Genomic DNA, 22,492 nt, shown 5'->3' with positions numbered 1-22,492 from the left:
AACAACACAACAATGACTAGGACATTGACTGGGCATTCCATTTCATTTTTGACAACTTCCAGTTTTCCACGTTCTGATTATTAATGGATGTTGGCAGCTGTTTCTTCTCACTTTGAGTCATGCCACATCAGCAAATATAGGTCCCCAAAGCTTTACTCTATCCACAACATTAAGGGCGGCTCTGCTGTGAGGAGGCAGCTCTTTCCTAGTCATATTTTGAGTGCCTTCCAACCTGAGGGGCTCATCTTCCAGCACTATCTCAGAAAGTGTTTCAGGGCTATTCATAAAGTTTTCCAGTAATATATCAGACAGTGTTTCTCTGCTATTCATAAGGTTTTCACTGGCCAATTCTTTGAGAAGTGGATGGCCTCTTTCTTCCTTCTGAGTTTGTCTTAGTGAGAAAGCTTCACTGAAACCTGTCCACCATGGGTAACTCTCTTGTCATTTGAAACACCAGTGGCATGGTCTCCAGCCTCACAGCAACACTTTAACCACCACAGTGCGACAAACTAACAGACAAATTTGTCTCCCTTAGTTGTTCCAAACAGCTCCGCTCACTTCCTGGCCTCCCTAGCTGTTCTAGCCTGCTGCTGGCTCCTGCTTCCTTTCCTGGCCTCCCCTAAGCTGTTCTGGTCTGCTGCTGGCTCTCACTTCCTTTCCTGAGTGGGTAGACACGAGGTAATTATAATGGGTTATTAAAATGGAAGTTGTAGCAGGGAAACTGTGGTAATAAGTATCAGATGCTAAAGTGAGGACCAAGATGCAAATTTTTGGAAGAAATATTTGAACTCCAATTTTAAAACTTTTAAACTCCTTACACATTGAAGATATAAAAGAGCCTAGTTGTTGAAGATCAAACAGAAAGGTTTCTTGTTCCATCCAGTTGTTCTCCCTTCTCTAGTCAAAGGGCTTCAAGGAGACAATTTGGAGACTTAATAGGTTTTTCTTGCTGGTCTTGGTGGGCTTGAGTGGGCATGGGACTGAGACAAAGCAGCCCTTCTGTGCAGGTGAAGGAGAGGTGGTTGCAGTGGTCCTCTGGACACCTGTATTTTGTTTAGATAAAGGTGCATGAGTCTTTCTTCTAGACTAGGTTGAGCCATGGGCATCAAAGGGTGGGAATGAGGTTGTTTAAGATTTTATTCAATAGAGAAGTGTTGAAAGAAGATAAAGGAGCTTTGGTGGTGTCGCAGTAAAGACATTTGGCTGATAACCAAAAGGTTAGTGGTTCAAACCTACCAGCTGTTCTGTGGAAGAAAGATGAGGCAGTCTGCTTCCATAAAGATTTACAGCCTTGAAAACCCAATGGAGGTTGCTATGAGTCAGAATCTATTTGATGTCATTGAGTTTTATTTGGTTTTGGTTAGAGAGAAGATAGAATCTCAGCTGACAAAAGCTGGATTTTGGACCCTACGTTTAAAAAAAAAAAAAAAAAAACTTGCTATCAAGTCAATTTCTGACTCACAAGAAGTAGGGAATTATAACAGTGTATGCAGGGCTAGCTTAACAGGCATGCAACCTATGCAGTAGCACGAGGCCCCATCCTTGGTTGAATGGTGTGCTGGTGCCATCTTGAAATATTTAACCATTTTTGAAAAGAGGTTTAGATTTTCATTTTGCACTAGGCTCTGCAAATTATGTAGGCTGTCCTAAATTTATGGCCTACGATGAAGAAGCCAGATGAAAGGATCTTATCAGTAGGACAGGGGCTTTTTCTCTGAAGAAGTCATCAAGTATCTACCAACTGAACTACTCAGGTAGTTCATTCCTGTCTCCCCTTACCCCTTGTCTGTCACCCACCTCCATTTACTTCCAAACTGTTGTTGTTGTTAGGTGCCATTGAGTTGGTTCTGACTCACGGTGACCTTATATATGACAGAACAAAACACTGCCCAGTCCTATACCATCCTCACAATTATTGCTGTGTTTGAGTGCATTGTTGTAGCCACTGGGTCAGTCTGTCTCATTGAGGGTCGTCTTCTTTTTTGATGACCTTCTGCCAAGCATGATATGCTTATCCAGGAATTGATCCTTCCTGCCAACATGACCAAAATATAAGAGGCAATGGCTCACCATCCTTGCTTCTAAGGAGCATTCTGACTGTATATCGTCTGAGAGAGATTTGTTTTTTTCTTCTGGGCAGTCCTACTTCTGTAGTGATACTGCCTCGGAAACCCAAGGTGGGGTCACTATGAGTTGGGGCCGACTCGACGGCACATAACAACATAACAAAACCAAGAAAAAAAGCTTATGGCCATTGAGTCGATTCCAACTCATAGTGACCCCCGTTGGGTTTCCAAGGCTGTAAATCTCTACAGAAGTAGATTGTACCATCTTCCTTCTGCAGAGCAGCTGCAGGGTTTAAACCACTGACCTTCTGGTTAGCAGCCAAGTGCCTTATCCACTATGCCACCAAAGCTCGTTATTCTTCCTGCAGTCCATGGTATATCTAGCATTCTTCACCAAAACCATAATTCATATGCATCAATTCTTCTTCAGTCTTCCTTACTCAGTGTCCAGCTTTCACATGCATATAAGGTAATTGAAAACACCATGGCTTTGGTCAGGTGCACATTGCTCTTCAAAGTGATGTCTTTATTCTTTAACACTTTAAAAAGGTCTTTTGCAGATCATATGCTACCTCCTGAAATGGTTAAACATTGACCAGTTCTTTTTGGTATAGTGACTCTTATTCCTTCCACCTTTCTTTGATGTTTCCTGTATCTTTCAATATTTTCCCTGTAGAATCCTTCAAAACTGCAACTTGAGGCTTGAATTTTTTCTTCAGTTCTTTCAGCATGAGAAATGCCAAGTGTGTTCTTCCCTTTTGTTTTTCTAACTCCAGTTCTTTGCACATTTCATTATAGTACTTTACTTTTTCACCTTGAGCTGCTCTTTGAAATCTGCTCAGTTCTTTTATTTTATCATTTCTTCCATTCATTCAAGTTTCAGAGTCTCTTCTGACATCCATTTTGGTCTTTTCTTCCTTTCTTGTCTTTTTAATGACCTTTTGCTTTCTTCATGTATGATGTTCTTGATGTCATCCCACAGTTTTTCTGTTTTGGGGTCATTGATGTTCAATGCATCAAATCTGTTGTTCAGATGGTCTCTAAATTCAGGTGGGATATACTCAAGGTCATATTTTGGCTTTCATGGACTTATTTTAATGTTCTTCAGCTTCAACGTGAACTTGCCTTAGGAGCAATTGATGTTCTGTCCCACAGTCAGCCCCTGGCCTTGTTCTGAGTGATGATGTTGAGCTTTTCCATTGTCTCTTTCCACAGATGTGGTTGATTTGATTCCTGTGTATTCCATCTGGTGATGTTCATGTCTATAGTCACCATTTATGTTGTTGAAAAAGATATTTGCAATGAATAAGTCATTGGTCTTGAAAATTCTGTCCTAAGATATCTAGTCTCTGGTGTCGTCAGTGTCACCAATGCTGTATTTTCCAACTAGCAATCCTTCTTTTTTGTTTCCAGCTTTTGCATTCCAATTACCAGTAATTAGTGATGCATTTTGATTGCATGTTTGTTCAATTTCAAACTAGAGGGGAATAAAACTGCTTAGAAGGAGGCAGAAGATTTTGATAAAAAGGAAAGTTGTCATAAACACTTGCTTGTCAGGTGGTAATGTTAGCCTGCAGCAGATCCTAGCTGGGGAAGGGAAACTGCTATACTGCTGAATGAAGTCAGGCATTCTGATTTCAAATTGATTCTGTTGTTTGATTTCAAGTGACTGTAGCACTTTCATTAACAAAAACTGATCATAAATAGCCATCAAGTTTTCATTCAGAGGTGGAAAAAGAAGTACTACATTGATTAAATTATAAGAGAAAAGTGAAGGGCAAAATAAAATTGTTTGAAATTTCATTTCTCAAGTAATATGCATTCAGTGCACTGATTACATAATTGGATTTGAAGAATCTAGAGGCGCTTAAACTTTGCTCTCTTTTAAATTGAAAATGATCTCCAAAAGCTAACCTAAACTGCAGTGATGAAACAAGATCTTTTGTAATTTTTATTTCTTAATCCAATTTGGTAATAGGAAAAGAAATGTTAAACTTTCCCATTTGTCATAGTAACTTGTGTTTATCTAGTTGCTGGCTTACTGACAGTAGTCTAAAAATGGAAAAGTTTAGTTGTTCAGGGCAATTGCTTGTAAAGTGAGAAATTGTATGTAATGTATCTTTAGAAAATACGTTTAACGTTTTGGACAATTAAGCTTAATTTATTGTAAAGTAATTTAGTTTTCCACTGACAGTGACAGAATTTTTTTTTTCCTGGTGGCTTGTCCAGAATGACCTATGTTAGGAAAATGTTGCTGATTTTCAATATGTCTACTGCTGTTTCCCATTTTAATTCAGACTATTATAGGCTAATTATAGAAAATTGCATTTGGTGCTAATTATATGGACATGAAATTAACTTTGACACTGATGACATTTAGAATAAAATGAGGTTGCATTCTTTACTGGATTCTGTGAACTATATTTGCCCTTAAATGATCAGAAATATTTGCATTTTCTTAAGTTTTCTGAAGGCTTTTATAATTGACCAAACTTTACAGAATATGAATATTATGATTTTTTTCTATAAAACATTTCAGAAAGCATTTTCTTCTTTAACAAAGAAAACATTATTTGAAATATTACTCACATAAATATAGGGCTAATTTTATTTTTGAATGTTTGCTAAAAGTTTTAATTGTTAATATTTCTGAATTTACTTTAAATTAAGAAAGACTGTGCCTATAAATCAGATCCTTAAGGGAGAAGTGCATTATGGGAAAATTACATTTGCATTGTTTATAATTTAAAAGATGGTTGTCACTGGGTAGTACAAAGGGTTAATGTGCTTGGTTACAAACTGAGAGGTTGGCAATTTGAATCCATCCAGAGATGCCTTGGAAGAAAGGCCTAAACATTTTCCAAACAACCATCTACTGCAAACTCTGTGGAGCACAGTTCTACTCTGGCCCACCTGGGGTCATCATGATTTGGCAGCTGGTGGTGGTAGAGCTTTCTTCAGGAAGAACATTTGAATGACATGTCAGGCTGGCCAGGGCTTAGAATCACATTTTCCTTACTAATGGCCTGACATCTTAAGCCATTACATACAACAACATGGTTGAGAATACCATTTGGAAACCTAATCACAAAACATTTTTACATAGAGCTTCATGCCTTTCTTCAATCAATGCATGTCTCTGATTTTGTTCTAGGCTCGCAGGAAGGAGGTATTTATCCAAGAACGGTACGGAAGATTTAACTTAAATGACCCATTCCTGGCACTGCAGAGAGACTATGAAGCAGGTGCTGGGGATAAAGAGAAGAAGCCAGTTTGCACCAACCCCCTCTCCATCCTTGAAGCTGTCATGGCCCACTGCAGAAAAATGCAGGAGCGGATGTCCACACAGCTGGCTGCTGCGGAGAACAGACAGAAGAAGGTATTGCAGCTTCTACACCATCATTTTCCCCATTACTCAATGTTGTTGTTATGTGCTGTTGAGTCAGACCCGACTCATAGCGACCCCTCCTTGGGTTTCCAAGACAGTATCATTATGGAAGTAGATTGCCCCACCTTCCTTCCAAGGAGTGGCTAGCGGGTTTGAACCACCAGCCTTCTGGTTAGCAGTCAAGTACCTTTAGGCACTATGCTACCACAGCTTGCATGTTACTCAACGTAGGAGGAGGAAACCACATGTGTTGCTTGTTCTAAAATATTTTCATAAAATGTAGGGTTAAGAACTTAGAAGTACAAAATGCTGACGAGATTCTGGTATCCTTTTGAAAATGTAATTCAGGATAAAAATAGTACTAAACCCCAAAGAGATATTTACAAAGGTATTTTTCTCTGTAATGATGATTATTTTCATGCTTTCTTTAAAATATGAATTTTTTTTTTTTTTTTCTTGGACAGCCCTTTCCTAATGCCATGAGCATATGCTTGGCTGGTAGGTGGGGAATCCAGCAATTTGACCAGGAGTCTCTGATTATGTGGTAGCATCCCCAAGTTATTTTATCCAATTTCAGTCTAAAATGCCTATTTGCATTTAGAAAATGTTGTACTTTACTTTCTCATTTCATTTCATTGGAGATTAAAAATAGCACATGGAGACTAGAATAAAAATTTGCACGATATATCCATCTCGCAACCTGTCAGCCTCAAGTCCTGGTTAGTCTCAAATGTGCCTCTGGAGTGTGCCTGGTGGTGTCAGACACAGACCTCCAGGCTCCTGCTCACATGTGCTTCCTTTAAACCAACCTCCTCCCACCCCCGTCCCCAAGAATCCCCATATATTTATTGCACTTGAGTACATGGTTCAAAGAGTACTAAGTTTGACAAAAACTTGCTAAGATCAACCACGAGGTTGTAGAAGAGTAGATGTTGCCCTTCTAAGATGGGCTGAGACTGTTGAGTTCTTTTGAAAAGGAGATGAGGAAGTCAGGGAAGTAAATGCTGTCTAGTATTATTAGAATTCAAACAAATAGGCTCTTTCTAGCATTATTAAAGCATAAATTAAAATGGTCCTTGTATTTGTTCTTTTCAGATAATTCTTTACATACCATATATATATATATATATATATATATATATATGTATGTTTACATGTAAACACCTGGCTGACAATATGAACGCACTTCATTATGACAGTGTAGGATATTATCATATAGTGGCTCTTTTCCTATGATTGTATATTTGCATACACACATATACACCAATGTTCTCGTACAGATGTTGAATAAAAGCAAATCTCTTCCTCAGTATGTCACATGGTCTAAAACTAAAAGCACTAGGTAAACTAGTAGGGAAGAAGAGATGGCCTTCTATGAGTGTGAGCTACAATCCAACAATTTTACTCCAGACTGTACACTTTCTACAAAGCCCTGTAGAAAACCGCTGAGGTCTCTGGAGGTTTGCAAAAATCCCCACAAACCGCATAACCAAGAGCCAGTTTGTTTCAGCTGATGTCACTGAAGCTCATTTGTGTTTCTTGGAGGGGTACATTTCAATTATGTTCTTAACATGTCAAAGGAGCTATTTCATAATAAAGCTTTTATGCTGTGTTATCAAAACTCAAGGAAATATTTTTGTTTTCATTTCCTCTATAAGAAATGCATCCTTTACTAAAATTTCCATTGGTTCTTCATTTTAGTTCCCATTTCTCTTTTAGGGAAAAAGAATGAAGAAGAAACTTGTTTCTAGTTGAATGAAAGGATTTATTATCTAATTTTTTTTTTTTTTAAATCAATTTACATCCTGTGTGTTTTCAAATGACTGGGTCATTTCCAACCTGGCTGAGAGTAAAAGGAAATTTGTTTCTGTCCTGTGGGTCCTGGGAACCTAATGTGAAATGAGCTAGTGGTCTGTCTTCTTCAAATACGGGCATACAGGAGTCCTTTATGGCTGAATTCATTGGCTGTGTAGGCTCAGTGTAGCCTTGCACTGACAGGAAGTCCTTAAAGGATATTCTGATAAATGGTAGCATGTGAGAAGCGTTAGAGTTTGTGCTCTTGCCCTGTCTCACTACTTACAAAGAAGACACCAGATCGACTGGTAGGATCAGAAACACCAAGGCCATCTTATTTATTAAATTAACATCAAAATTACTGGTCACTTTTAGTCCTGAAAGTAAATGTTTTATCCAAATAGCTTCAATTTGCTTGCATTCAGATAAAGTTTCAGTTGTAAACAGTAAGAAAAAAATAAAATCTGTTTTTATAAATGGATTCAGTTCTTTCAGTCACCATCAGAGCCAAAGTCTGGGGAAGCAAAGGCCCCATTATCTACAATTCAAGTATTTATCATCTGCCACTGGGCGTATCTCTGTGGTATTCTAAGACATTTGGCCTGAACACTGCTCTGGTTGGCCTCACAGGGCAGGAGAAGAAACGCCACGCTCATTCACGCGTTGGTTCCTGCTGAGACTACTAATTGGAAGGTGAACTGTTTGGTCATTTGTGTGCCAGACAAATTGGGGCAGAAGCCAATTTGGCACATTGACTGATCCTGTAAAGCCACTTTGAGTAAGCTAATGGGGAACTCTACCTGGGGGAGTCTCTCCATTTTGAGCCAGGAACCCAGGGTCAGAGGATATTGGGGCTTTTATTGTTTATCTTGTACATCATCTGTTAATAGTGTCTACTCTAATTAATTGAACACTAGGGAGGAAATACATTTTTTTCAAACATTTTATTAATACTGCAAAACATAATTTCTAGTTCAAAAGTAGGAAAAGCTTTTTTAATTTGAGTAGATTCTTTAAGAAGCCAAAAATAATAACTAGGAAATTCTGAGGGAAGCAATCCTTTTCACCAGTGAAAAAAGCAAAGAGTAGCTCTGAGAATGAATAGCTTCATCCAGGTGTTAGCTCAGGATAGTTAGGTAAGTTGTGTGGCAACACCACCTGTCTGTGAGTTTGTCCTATTATGGTGGCTTGTATGTTGCTATAAGGGTAGACAGATTTCAGTGGAGCTTCCAGACTAAGGCAGATTAGGAAGAAAGGTCTGGCAATCTATTTAGAAAAATTAGCCAGTAAAAGCCTATGGATCATAATACGATAGTGTTCTGGTTCCCTAGTGCCACTCTGATAAGAAATATACCACAAATGGGATGGCCTTAACAAACAGGAGTTTATTCTTACAATTTGGAGGCTTTAAGTCCAAGTTCAAAGTGCCAGGCTCTAGGGGCTGGGTGAAAGCCCCTCAATCCTGGGGTCCGGCTCTGCGTCTAGCTCCCAGCCCACTGAAGCTAGAGGCATTTCTTCACTCAGACAGCTGCTGGCTGCTGAGGCTGAGAAGCACCAGGGTTGACAAGTAAAAAGGCACAGTCCCGATGTTACCAAACCACACGGCAGGCCATTAACTTAAGTCCATTATAAGTCCCAAGGTTGGCAGAGCATAGCAGGCTGCTGAGCAACGACATAGCTACATGCAGTGTCCAAGTGTGCCATAGGCTAGAGACCATTCCCAAAGCTGCTTCTTATATATGAGAAGGAGACCACATACTCAAAGCAGCTACTCATCTGCTTGTGGTAGATCCCACCATGGAGCTGATTCATGATGAGACTGGAGTGGGGACCAGTCTCATCATGGGGAATAACTACCACCAGCTGCCCAGCCACTCAACGAGTCCCAGCCAAGTTGACCAACAAACATAACCACCACAGGTAGTGTCCAACAAAGCACTGGAAGATGAGCCCTCTAGGTTGGAAACTAAAAACCAATCCCATTGCCATTGAGGCAATTCTGACTCGAGTGACCTGACAGGACACTGTAGAACTGCCCCAAAGGGTTTCCAAGGCTGTAAATCTTTACTGAAGCAGACTGCCTCATGTCTCTCCCTCAGAGCACCTGAAGGCTTTGAATTGCTGACCTTTTGGTTAGCAGCCAGATGCCTTCACCACTGCACCATCAGAGATCCTTTCAGACTGGAAGGCACTCTTAACACACAGTGACCACAGCAGTGGCTTTGAACATTGCAGTGACCATGAAGATAGCACAGGACTGGGCACAGTTCTGTTCTGTTGTACATGAGTCACAGCCTCCTTGACAACTGACAACAGCAGCAACACGGTACAGATTGTGAGTTGCAAGCAAGTGAAACCACTGCCTAGTGATTTAACCAGAAAGGAAGTGTACTGATTGTTACGAAGTATTAGTTGATGTAGTTTTGTACAGCACTGCTGGGAAAGTTGGGGACCAGCCCTTCCCAGCTAGCCTCATAACCAGAAGCTCGCTACAGGGCTAGTCTGAAGCAGACAGTGCTTCTGCTGAAGAGTGCTAGGTGCTGGAGCTTACACCTCCCCATGCACCATGGCCCTACTGCCATCACTGCTCTGGGTTCCGAGTGAGTGGTGCCTTCATTGGCCCTGCTGCTTTGCATCATTCACTGCCAATCTGAAGCCTAGGGCACCTACATCAGTTTGGCCAGGCTTAGGCCACACACCTTCTCTTTAGCTACAAGGAAGACCAGGAAAACAAATATCGTGCATAGTAGCCTCTACAGGGAGCACTAGTAGTGCAATGGTTAGGCACTTGGCTGCTAACTGAAAGTGGGCAGTTTGATCCCACCCAGAAGCTGTAGGAGAAAGACCTAGCGGTCTGCTCTCATCAAGTCACAGCCTAGAAAACTGTGGGGCAGTGCTGCTCTGTCACATGGAGTCACTATGGGCTGGAATCAACTTGACGGCACCTAACAGCAGCAATAGCAGAGCCTCTGTAGGGAAGAATCAGAGAGTGGGGAATTCTCCCAGCATAGGATGGGGTTTCTGGGGCTAGACAACCAAAGAAATGACAGATGGGCCAGGAACAAAGAAACAAAATGAAGCAATAAAATCATTTGGTTTATTATGTACTTTATTTTGGTTTTTCTTCCTATTATAAATAATATTACTTCATTTTCTGCCATTTATATTCAATGCTCTCTACTTCATTATGTAACAGTCCTGTTATATGTATATTTTAATTTTAAATTGCTTTGTAGACTTTATAGAAATAACTTTTTTTTTCCCCCAGAAACTGTATTTAGGACATTTTGTACATGAATGATTGTTTTTGGCTCATTCCTGAGTCTTTTTTGTATAATTCATATTATTTTTCAGAATGCATTTTGACTCCCCAGGAGTGTGACAAAGGGATTACCAGAGGGAGCTGCAGACTGAGGTCTGTGGCTCTAAGCAGTGATTTAGCACAGTGCGGTTCACCCAAACCATGTAACCAGAAACAAGACAAACTCATTTCCACTTAGAGCGTCCCTCTCTTGAGACTGTAGATTAAGAGGGGGCACAAGACAACTGTAGAACCTGAACTGCCAACTGTGAGCTTCAGCTCCATGAAACAAAACAAACCAACAAAAGAAATATTTAAATATATTTATTATTAGGCATTTGCTTATGTCATGCTCTACACGCATCACCCTATTTAATCCTATAACGTGGTTACTATTATTGCCCTATTGTGCAGAGAAGGACCAGCCAGGTACATGGGGTGACCAGATAAAAAGGGGACAAGGGCCCAGTAAGTGTTACAAGATTTTGGGAAAATAAGGAATTTAGATAGTGCCTTAAGGATATTTTGTGGTTGTGGCAGTCATGCCCTCTGAGTTCCCATTGCATCAATGACCATAACTGCTTTCCACTATGAATTAGAACTAATTGCCTTTACATGGCTGCTCCCACCTACATAGCTTTCCCTTTCATTCTGTGGAAACATGTGCTTGGTGACTCCTCATTCATGGCTACTAGTCTGGGTGCTATTCTTGGAGCAAACTCCCACTTCCTCACTACCACTGTCGCTGAATCATTTCTTCAGAGCTCTTCTACCCAGTCCACTCCTCTTTGCAAAGTGTTTGAGGATACTGCTCCATGAAAGATTTCCCTCAGCCCCTACTTGAAAGTAGTTGTGAGGAGATAAAGATTCCTTGAACAACAAAGTCACCTGGGACTCTGTAATCTGTGTATGCAGGAGGCTGTGACCCCTTTTTTATTGTAATAGTAAATGCCTGTTTGATTGACTCTTAACAAATTTTATAAGGTTCTCGAATAAGGGGAGTTTATGGTGGTAGCATCTATCTAGCATGGTACCTTGTGCATAGTAGGCAGTTTGCCATATGTGTATGAACATAAATAATAGCTCATTCAAATTTAAACCAGTGTGTTGTTCTGAATAATCTTAAAAATTTCTTATTGACAATATTAAAGCTAAGGCATCTGACTGCTAACCAGAAGGCTGGAGGTTCAAACCCACCAGTCACTCCTTGGAAGGAAGACTGGGCAATCTACTTCTGTAGAGATACCTCCTCGGAGACCTAAGGAGGGGTCACTATGAGTCGGAATCGACTCAACGGCAGTGAGTTTGTTTTTTTTTGGTTTTACTGATGAAAAAGGACAGAATCAAAGACTTTTCGTAGTGGTGAGGGGAGTGGTTTCAAGATTATGTGATCAAATCCAGAGAAATGAAGGGAGTCCCCTGAAGTGACAGTATGCTCAGAGAACATTTAATTAGTACATGCCATGCCCTATTGAAGTAACTCATTTGAGCCTCAGAATATTATATAGTAGGTGCTATTATTTTCCCCACTTCAGAAAATAAGGAAAATGAGGCAGCAGAGAATTTAAATTTAAGCAAAGCAATTTGCCTGTGTTTGCAGAAATAATAAGTGAAAGAGCCTGGATTTGAACACAGAAAGCTGCCCCCCAGAATCCAGTACTTAGCCACTGTGCTATGGTACGTTTCAATGCTATATGGTTAACTTGATAACAGAGCTAAGAACTCTGGATTCTTGGGCCAGTGCTCTTTATGTTTATTCTGTTTGCGATAAATGCTACAAAAAATTGAAAGTCCTTAATAGTTGTCATTCTTTGTGAATTTCTGCCATTCCTTCAGACCACTTAGGATTGAGGGATGCAAATTAATCTCTTTTTGTTGCTCTCTAGAGCCTTCAAATAGTTAATTTTTGTCAAGGATTTGTCAACAGGAGAGTTCATCTAATAAACATTACTCCACCATTACTGGCAGTGGAATTTTCTCTGATGTACTTTGCAGTTTTTGAATTCTATCCCTGTCTTACTTATAAAAATACTCATTTGGAGATTTAATGAGGTCTGTCCTTGAAATCCCTTTTTTGCCCTTAAATTTGTGTGGTGGTTGTTCTTCAGTGCCATCCTGTCAGTTCTGACTCACAGCAGCCCCACATACAACAGAACAGAACCCTGTCCGTTCCTGTGCCGTCCTCACAATCCTTGCTGTGCTTGAGTGCATCATTGCAGCCACTGTGTCAGCCCATCACATTCAGGCTCTTCCCGTTTCTGTGACCCTCCTTCTCCAGGGGCTGGTCCCTGCTAACCACGTGACCAGACTAGGTGAGACCAAGTCTTGCCATTCTTGCTTCTAAGGAACATTCCACCTGTACTTCTTCCAGGACACATTTGTTTGTTCTTCTGGTACTCCTTGGTATTTTCAGTTTTCTTCACCAAAACCACAATTCAAAAGTATCAATTCTTTTTCAGTCTTCCTTATTCTTTGTCAACTTGCACATGGATATGAGGCAATTGAAAATACTATGGCCTGGGTTAGGCACCCTTTAGTCTTCAAGGTGACATCTCTGCTCTTCAACGCTTTAAAGTGGTCTTTTGCAGCAGATTTGCCCAGTGCATTAAGACATCTGATTTCTTACATGCATTATGGGAGGAAAAACTGTTGTGGGACATCAACACATGTTTAAATAATATTAATAGTTATTGTATTATTAATTGAAAACATACTATTTTTTAGGGTCAGGCACTATGCCAGGTATTTTATATGCATTTTCTCATTGAATGTTACAGTTACTATTATTGCTCTGTTATAGGCATGTGCAGATAAGGGAACTGAGCAGAAATTATATGTAGACAAATAACATATGAAGTCACACAGCTAATAAATCTGGGATCAGAACTCAGTACTACATCTGTTAGTCTCTTAAGAGCATTACTTTTATTTGTTTCTGGAGTGGAATTAAAAAATTTTGAAGTATGAGAGTATTTTTATATCCTCATTGGAAGGAGCTGGTAGAAAGGGGGATGTTTAATATTTATAAACAACAATGTGATAACTGATGGGGTGAGCCTCCACGGTGACAAGAGATTAGGTTAATTGCTGAAGTAAAGGCTGACCTTTAACAGGAGCTAGAAACCTTTCTCTGGTTGAAGGGAAGGACCTAAGTTTAAGGCGGAAACAGGAGTTGGTCTGAATTATCTAGATGGAAGAATCTATGAGGATAAACTGAGAGTCATTTGGTGGGTGGGCATTGGGTGATGTTTGGGGAAAAGTGGCAGAGGTTTGAAATCTCCATTGATATAAATAGTAGAAGATGTTAAAGTTAAGTAGAGTGATTGATGTTTGAGGCTGAGAGCTCAGCTGAGTTGGGAACCTTGTGTTTGTGGGTGCATTAGTTGTGTGGATTCCTCTGCTCTGCTAACCATGAGGCATATTAAAGAAGACAGGTATTAATCTGAAACAAGGATTGGTAAAGCACAAGTGAAGAAAGGACTGAGATGCAAAAGAGTTGTGGGTGCTTTTATGCTTTCTGTATACTAAATATCTGAGATAATTGAGTTGATCTTCTGTTGGAAGTCTTTCTTCAGTTTGATTTTGAAATGTAAAATGAAAGTTGTCATTTAAAAAATAAAGTGTGATGACCCATAGTGAAGAAATACTGTGGACAGGATGTGTGATAGGGTGAGAACAGCTTAAAACCAGGAGATCCTGAGTGATTGCCAAGATTCTGACACAGACTACCTAGATGACATCAGGGAAATCACTAAGCCTCCTGGCCTCTAGTTAGTTTGTAAAATTAAAATCCTACAACACATCTTTCAAAGGTAAATTATGAAACTTAGATGGTAAATGTAAGCTGAAAATTGACTTAAGATTATGCTTTTTCTCCCATTGCTGTAAGAATTTTTTTTTTTGGTTGGTGTTGATGTAAAAATAAGTTTAATTTTTTCTTAATAGTTGTGTATGGCTTCTAGCAACCTCCTATCTGATGCATTTAGAAGCATTCAGTGTGCTTTATTTATTAAAGAGTCAGTTTTCTGTGAGGTACCTGTATGAATGAAATACACTATTTTCCCCAAATCTTGCCTAATCCACTGAAGTTATTCCTAAAATTTCATGCAGTAGGATAGAATGTATGCAATAAGCAACTGTCCCTCGTTATTCTTGGGGAATTATTTATAGTCCTGGTTACCTATGCATGGAACCCATCCCAATGCTATTCAGCAACTGTTTTCAAAGCAGGAAATACTCCACAGTAAATGAATAATATCTTTGACCCCCTATCTGGGCAGTGAGCCACTTTCTCCTATTAGTCCCATGACTACTTGACTATGAGGGCATGGAGTAATGGATTTTCACAGTAGGGTGAGGAACAGGAGTGCCCCTCACAGCTAATGGAGCCTGGGAGTGCCTCCATTTTGATGACTCAAAATGGACTTAGATAAGTGTTGAGTCTCTTGAGAGTATGTTTGTATTTAACATCGGGGAGGGGGGGGATAAAAGTGCTTTCCATATCTTTAATCAGCTGGAGCCACATTAACTTTTGTGGCCTATAGTTCTTATATGCACCACGATTAGGACATTTCTAATTGAGAAGATAAGGCTGTGGACCAGCTCACTGCTACATCCCAGCTCCTGGCAGGTCCAACCAAGAGCACGTCATGGGACATTCCTCTGGAGAGAAGGGAGAAACCTGTGCAGACAGATTAGAGTAGGGCATCGCTAGAGCTGCCCGAGAACTCAGAAACGCATCAGCGTTTGGAAGTGTGTTCTTTCTGTCGAACTGTTTTAATTTCATGCATTCATTCAACACTTTATGAAACACTACTGTGCACCAGACACTGTTCTAGGTCTTGGGACACAACAGCCTATGAAACACCCTGCCTGCTCTCATGGAGTCATATACCAGTGAGAGAAGGCGGCAGGTACCAGGTAAGTATGACAAGTACAGGGGTGGATAGATAGCTGCCACCAAGTCAACTCCAACTCATGGCAACCTCATGTACAACAGAACAAAACGTTGCCTGGTCCCATGTCATCCTCAAGAGGCCAGCATGTTCAAGTCTGTCACTACAGCTGTTGTGCCAGTCCATGTCACTGAGGGTCTTCTTGGCCCTCACTGGCCCTCTGTTTCACCAAACATGATAACCTCCTCTAGCTATCGATTTCTCTTGGTAAACATACCCAATGCAAGCTAGTCAGGATTTATGAAAACGATCTATGAAAAACACTTGAGTGACGTCAGGCACAGAGGATTTTCTCAGTCTATTCAAGGTAACTATAGAAAAGGAGAGCAATAACCTGATGCTTCAGATCTCAACACTGAATTTGGAAAGGTCTGCTTTCACGAACGAGAGCTCCATGAGGGAACTGGTGATGTTAAAAAAGAAAGAAAGTGTCCTGTTATGATCCATGTGGCTAATTTTTGGAAGTAGATAGCCAGGCCCTTCTACCTTGTCTGTCTCAGTGTGAAAGTTCTGCTGAAACTCCTCCATCATGGGCAAATCTTGGTAATTGAAGTACCAGTGGCATAGCTCTCAGCATCAGAGCAACACACAAGCCACCACACTGTGACAAACTGACAGCCGGGTGGTGGAAGTACAGGGGAGAGAATAACATTTCTAATAGGGTGGTTCAAGAGGACGTCACTGAAAATGCCTGCAGGAAATTAAGGAGCCAGCCTGTGGCACTGTCAGTGCTTTTGTGCATATTAGAAAACACCTAAAGAGATCATTTAAGTTTTTAAAAGTTCTCTTTCTAGGTTGGTCAGTTAAAAATATTTCTACTCCAGAAAGCACCAGCCTTAGGGGTCTATGCCTTGGTGAACACACAGTTCCTTTCGGGGACGGAAAGGTGCAAAGGTGCGCCTGTGTCTTGGCAGGGCAGCCATGCCTGGGCACACGGTTCTGCAAGTACGGCAGGGCTAGATTTTAGCTCTCATTCACCCCTTCTGCCAGTCTCTCTTGTGTAGTGCTTAACACAGGAGTCCGGCATACAGGGGTGTGGTGGAAGGCATTCTAGAGCAGGAAAATTAGGGTCAAAGACCCCAAGGCAGGAACATGTTTAAGAGTGTTCAGGAGACATCAGAGAGGCTGGTGTAGTGGGGCTAAGTAGGCAAAGAAGCTCAAAGTAGGAGACGAGGTGGGACTTGGGGTTCACTGATGCTGATTATAGTCATGATACAATCTTATGTTTCCTTAAGTCTATAATTTTCAAGGAACTTTCACATAACAGCAGCTCATCTTGCCACACGCAGAGTTAAATTACTTAGCTGAGTAATACAAAAGCAGATATCAGAGCTCAGAACTGATCTGAAGTCCTCTGTTTTCATTATGCTGTACTTCAAAGATTAGTTAGTAATTCTGAAGCAAAAAGCCTTTTTTTCTTTCCTAACATCACCAGTTTCCTCATGAAGCTCTCGTTCGTGAAAGCAGACCTTTCCAAATTCAGTGTAGAGATCTGAAGCATCAGGTTATTGCTCTTCTTTTCTATAGTTAACCTTTACTAGATTGAGAAAATCCTCTGTGCCCGACATCACTCAAGTGTTTTTCATAAATCCGTTTACATCTGTTTTCTCATTTTTAATGAGTCTTTCAAATGTTATCTTTCCTATTGCAGCACATTTTGGAAATGCAACATTGTAGCTAACCCAATGCATGTGATTGTTCAAAACTTAATAAAAATCCAAATCTTTGAAGTGTTATCTTTCCGGTCGCTATGAGTCAGGTCTGACTCGACGGCACATAACAACAACAACAACAACAACATTGCAGCACATTTTGGAAATGTGGCGTTTTAGCTAACCCAGAGCATATGATTGCCAGAAAATTAATAAAAATCCCACAAAAAAGCATTTATTTGGCTAAAAAGATTTTTGTTGTTGTTTGTAAACTAACTAGAGTTGTCTTGTGAATGTCTTTCAGCTGGAAATGGAAAAGCTCCAGCTCCAGGCCCTGGAGCAGGAGCACAGGAAGCTCACCGCCCGCCTGGAGGAGGAGCGTGGCAAGAATAAGCACGTGGTCCTCATGCTGGTGAAGGAGTGCAAGCAGCTGTCTGGCAAAGTCATTGAGGAGGCCCAGAAGGTCGAGGAAGCCATGGCCCAGCTGGAAGAGGAGAAGAAAAGGACGAGTGAATTAGAAGAGGAACTCTCCGCCGAGAAACGAAAAAGCACAGAAATGGAAGCTCAGATGGAAAAGCAGCTCTCTGAGTTCGACACCGAAAGGGAGCAGCTTCGTGCCAAGCTGAACCGCGAGGAAGCCCACACGACTGACCTCAAGGAAGAGATAGACAAGATGAAGAAGATGATCGAGCAGCTGAAGAGGGGAAGTGATAGCAAACCAAGCCTCTCTCTTCCCCGGAAGGCAAAAGATAGGCGCTTGGTTTCCATATCAGTGGGAACAGAAGGACCTGTGACGAGGTCTGTTGCTTGTCAGACTGACCTAGTGATCGAAAGCACTGACCATGTGAAGAAGTTGCCTTTGAGTGTACCCGTCAAGCCTTCTGCAGGGAGCCCCCTCATTTCTGCAAGTGCAAAAGGGAATATGTGCACTAGTGCCCCATTGGTCAGGCCCACTGTTGACAGGCAGGCTTCCCATGGTGACTTGATTGTGTCCTCTCTACCCACTGTCCCTCCTCCAAGTGCAAACAGAATTGAGGAAAATGGACCAAATAGTGGCTCAACACCAGATTTAGCAAGTAGCACACCCCCTCTTCCCAATAATGCTGCCCTTCCTGCCGTTCAAACACCAAGCATAGCATCCCAGAACTACTCACAGGCTTCCTCTATGCATAGTTTACACTCACCATGTGCCAATGCATCTTTGCATCCAGGTCTAACCCCACGAATCCAAGCAGCTAGATTTAGATTTCAGGGCAATGCTAATGACCAAGACCAAAATGGAAATACGACCCAAAGTCCTCCTTCAAGAGATGTCTCTCCTACCAGCCGTGACAACCTGGTGGCCAAACAGCTCGCCCGGAATACTGTAACCCAAGCGCTGTCAAGATTCACGAGCCCTCAAGCAGGCGCTCCCCCCAGATCTGGAGCATCCCCCACAGGGGATGTCGGCACCCACCCTCCAGTCGGTCGGACCAGTTTAAAGACTCCCAGTGTAGCGCGAGTTGACAGAGGAAATCCTCCTCCCATCCCTCCAAAAAAGCCAGGGCTCTCCCAGACTCCTTCTCCACCACACCCCCAACTCAAGGCTATTATGGATAGCAGCAGGGCCTCGAGTGCAGGGGCCAAAGTTGATAACAAAACTGTGGCCTCACCTCCTTCCAATTTGCCACAAGGGAACAGGGTAATAAATGAGGAGAACCTCCCTAAGTCATCTTCCCCTCAGCTGCCACCAAAACCGTCCATAGATTTAACTGTGGCACCTGCAGGCTGTGCCGTTTCAGCCCTGGCCACGTCTCAGGTGGGTGCCTGGCGTGCTGAAACCCGTGGACTGAACCAACCTGCATGTTCAGACAGTTCCCTTGTCCTTCCCACCACCATTGCCCTTTGCTCTTCCATAAACCCTGTTAGTGCCTCATCCTGTAGACCAGGTGCCTCAGACAGCCTCCTGGTAACAGCATCAGGTAAAGGGATTGAAATATTTTACCCTTTTCTAGGAATGTGGCCTGTCTTCTCACTTGCCTTGATTTCTTTCACATTTGCCTTGAAACCTTTTATTTTTTTTTAATTTGATCCGTTCTATTTCTTTCCCCTTTCTCTCTCTCTCTTTTTTTTTTTTTTTGTATTTTTCCTTAAAGCCTCCGGGGTATGGTGATTCATCTTGCTGTATGAATTGTGGTTTTGTTATACTAAGTGCTTTCTTCTTTTAAAACAACCTGAAAATAGTGGTTTAGAGCACATGGAGACCATTAATTTCAAGAGACTAAAACATTTCTATGAGAGGAAAGAGGATGCCTTCTTATTAAATATTCATCTCACAAGGCCTCAGAATTAGCAGGTCATCAGCAGACAGTATGTGTTTAATTTTCTTCTGAGATAACATCAAGAAAAAAATCCCTGCAATAAGTTAATAAAATGACAGACAACCCTGGATGATCAAATCAATTAGGTTTGTTCTGTAATTGGTACCAGTTCAAGATTAAGTTGTTGTTTTTCAACTTCAAAAGTGGAGTGTTTGTTTTTATAAATCTCTGTTCTAAATTCATTGTATTTCAGATAGTTTACCCTATTTAGAGATGTCTTCTTCCAACACTTGAGCACAGATGGGTAGTAAGGCAAATGAGCTATATTAGAGAAGGCTCCCACATCAGGTGTGGTTTATGAAGTCAGTGAATCTGGGTGTCTTAAAGAAACCAAAAAAGAACTGGATTTTTCCCTTTTCTGAGATAGTGGTAGAGAAGCATTGCTTTTTATTTACATAACTGGCCCCGAGTTCTTCACTGAGTAAACAAGGCTCTCAAATACTTTACAGTGTAAAGTTCTATTTCAGCTTTGGAGACAGTTTATGCTATCACAGGAGCTTAGAGCTTTGCTGAGACCATTGGTTCAGTGTGTGTGTGTTGGGGGGACTTTTAGAATGAAAGGAAGGTTTTAGTAGGTTATATTTAAAACTTGGAGACCCTGGGTGGTACAAACTGTTAACACGCTTGACTGCTAACTAAATGTGGGGAGTTCAGTCTACCCAGAGGCACCTCAGGAAAAAGTCCTAACCATCTACTTCCAAAGAATGACCATCAAATACCCTGTGAAGCATGGTGCTACTCTGAATCAGAGTTGACTCAATGGCAACTGGTTTTTTTTTTTTTTTGCATTTAAAACTTAGTAGAGAGAGTGGGAATGAGAAAACCAGGTAGCACTATTCTTGCTAATTGTCAGGTAATGAGAACTGTGCACCAGCAGGACTTCCTTATCCAGTTATTCTCTTTGAAATCCAGCTCCTAGACAGGCTCTGTTCTTATTTCAGGTACAGAATTTGGAACTGGAAATAGTATGGACTCTGAAGTCACAGAGATCTGTGTTGGAATTTAGGCTCTGTCGTTTACGGCTCTGTGATTCTAGTGATCTTTTTCTTAAAATGAGCAAGTTTTCATCCTTACTGTGGAGATTATGGGGTGCCTATTAGGATAATTGATCGCTTACTCAAAGGACCTGAGTAAGTGATCAGTAAACGGAGATACTTCTTCAGTAGTGTTGTTGCTTAATATTTTTTGAGAGTTTTGCTTCAAAATTAACTTTGGTATTGCTTTGTGATGCCTTTACCAGCAGTCAGCATTCCATATGCTTGACCCAAGGTGGCATTACTCAGCTGTATAGCCTTTCTCAAGGTCCAAAATGGCAATTGGCTGTTTGCCAGTAATCAAGTCTATACTCTGAGGAGGAATTTTTGCTACCATTCAGGAGAATCAAAGAATGGGCTGTTAGGTCTTAAAGCAGTAGCAAAGCACGACTTCCAAAATTGTTTGGAGTGGGGCAATGCTGAGGCCATAAATGTATAGGCTGTAAAATAGACATTCCTTGGGACATAAGATTCTGTCAGGTTTTCAAACACAAAGCTATGCTTGCTTTGATACCTTGATCCTTTGCCAGTTGGCTCCTTGGTTGTTACTGTGGTCCAGGCAGGGTCCAGCTGCACATGCCCTCACCCAGTCATGTAAATAAAATGACTGAGGACCACTGTGTCAGCAAGAGTTTAAGTTAACCTTTAAAGAGAGAATCCTTGGTCTTTTATATATTTACCAGCATGGCCTGCTCTGGTGACATAGTGGTTAAAGCAGCTCTGGTAGCACAGTAGTTAAAGCATTGCATTTAGCTGCTAACCAGAAGGTCAGCACTTTGAACCCACCATCTGCTCCACCGGAGAAAGATGGGACAGTCTGCTTCTGCAAAGATTTACAGCCTTGGAAACCCTATGAAGCAGTTCTACTCTGTCCTATAGTGTCACTGTGAGTCGGAATCCCTTCTGTGGCAGTGGGTTTGGTTGTGGTTTAGCATGACCTCCCTAGAGAACAGTGGAATTTTGGATCAAGAAGCAGTAATGCCTGTGACAAATGCCCTTTGCTTGTCTTCTGGGAGCAAAGGAGTATAAATTGTAGAACCAAAGAAGTAGCCACCACATGATAGAGGAAACTAGTTTCTCATTTTCTATTCTCTGATTTTGCATTTGGCCAAAGTATCCTCTGAATTTCAGGATTACCTTTCGTGGAATAGCAGGTCTCCATGCCTCATGATTGTAAGATAAGATGTGATTTATAAGGAAAGAAAAGGGAATGGGGTCTTTAGTCATTCAGCATGTGTTTATTGAGCACCTAGTCTGTTCCTGGGTGGCAGAAACGGTTGAGCACTGGGCTACTAACTGAAGGGTTGGTGGTTTGAACCCACCTAAAGGTACCTCAGAAGAAAGTCCTGGTGATCTGTTCTGAAAGGTCACAGCCTTAAAAACCCTATGAAGGACAGTTCTGCTTTGACACACATAGAGTCACCATGAGTCAGAATTGATGTGACAGCAACTGGAAGTCTGTCCAGGGAATGGAAGCATGATTGCGTAACGGAGGTGATAACTCAACTTTCTGTGTGTAGGTGAGCCTCAACTTTCTACATGAGATGTAGGATTTTAACTCCATTTCGGTTAGATTGTCCCTATTTTTTGCTGCCATACACATTGCAACTAGAGAGCAACAGAGCTCCCGCCATCCTCAACCTGGTTGTGGTCCTCCAGGTCATAAGCTCACTGAAGGACACTGACCTGCTAAACATGTTTAAAACAGGGCATAGGGACAGAGCCTGTCTGCCAAATGCAGGCCACTATGTTTGCTCCCATTTCATTGGTAGGAAGTGCTCTGGACTGAGAGGTAGGAGGTGTCCTTAGTCCGTTTCTGACCCTTTCTAGGTGTAATCTTAAAGTTCAGATTTTCTCTGACCTATTAGTTTCTCCACCTAAAGATGAAACATTGAACAACAACAAAACTTCCAAATGTAAAGTTTTACTAAACTTGCCTGAT

At 41.3% G+C, this 22,492-nt stretch overlaps 1 protein-coding gene across 1 annotated transcript in view; it reads left to right on the top strand.

Moving 5' to 3' along the window:
* CTTNBP2 (cortactin binding protein 2) overlaps positions 1-22,492 on the top strand; it is a 253,837-nt gene that overhangs the window by 89,789 nt on the left and 141,556 nt on the right. The window contains 2 exon segments of the mRNA XM_007954509.1: positions 5,221-5,445; positions 17,461-19,117. Of these exon segments, the coding sequence (XP_007952700.1) occupies positions 5,221-5,445; positions 17,461-19,117 (1,882 nt within the window).

Source organism: Orycteropus afer, unplaced genomic scaffold (genome assembly GCF_000298275.1).
Source record: "Orycteropus afer afer isolate SDZICR_OR568_19922 unplaced genomic scaffold, OryAfe1.0 scaffold00462, whole genome shotgun sequence".
Taxonomy (NCBI): domain Eukaryota; kingdom Metazoa; phylum Chordata; class Mammalia; order Tubulidentata; family Orycteropodidae; genus Orycteropus; species Orycteropus afer.
Note: the sequence above shows the minus strand (reverse complement) of the source record. Positions and strands in the feature narration are given on the sequence as shown.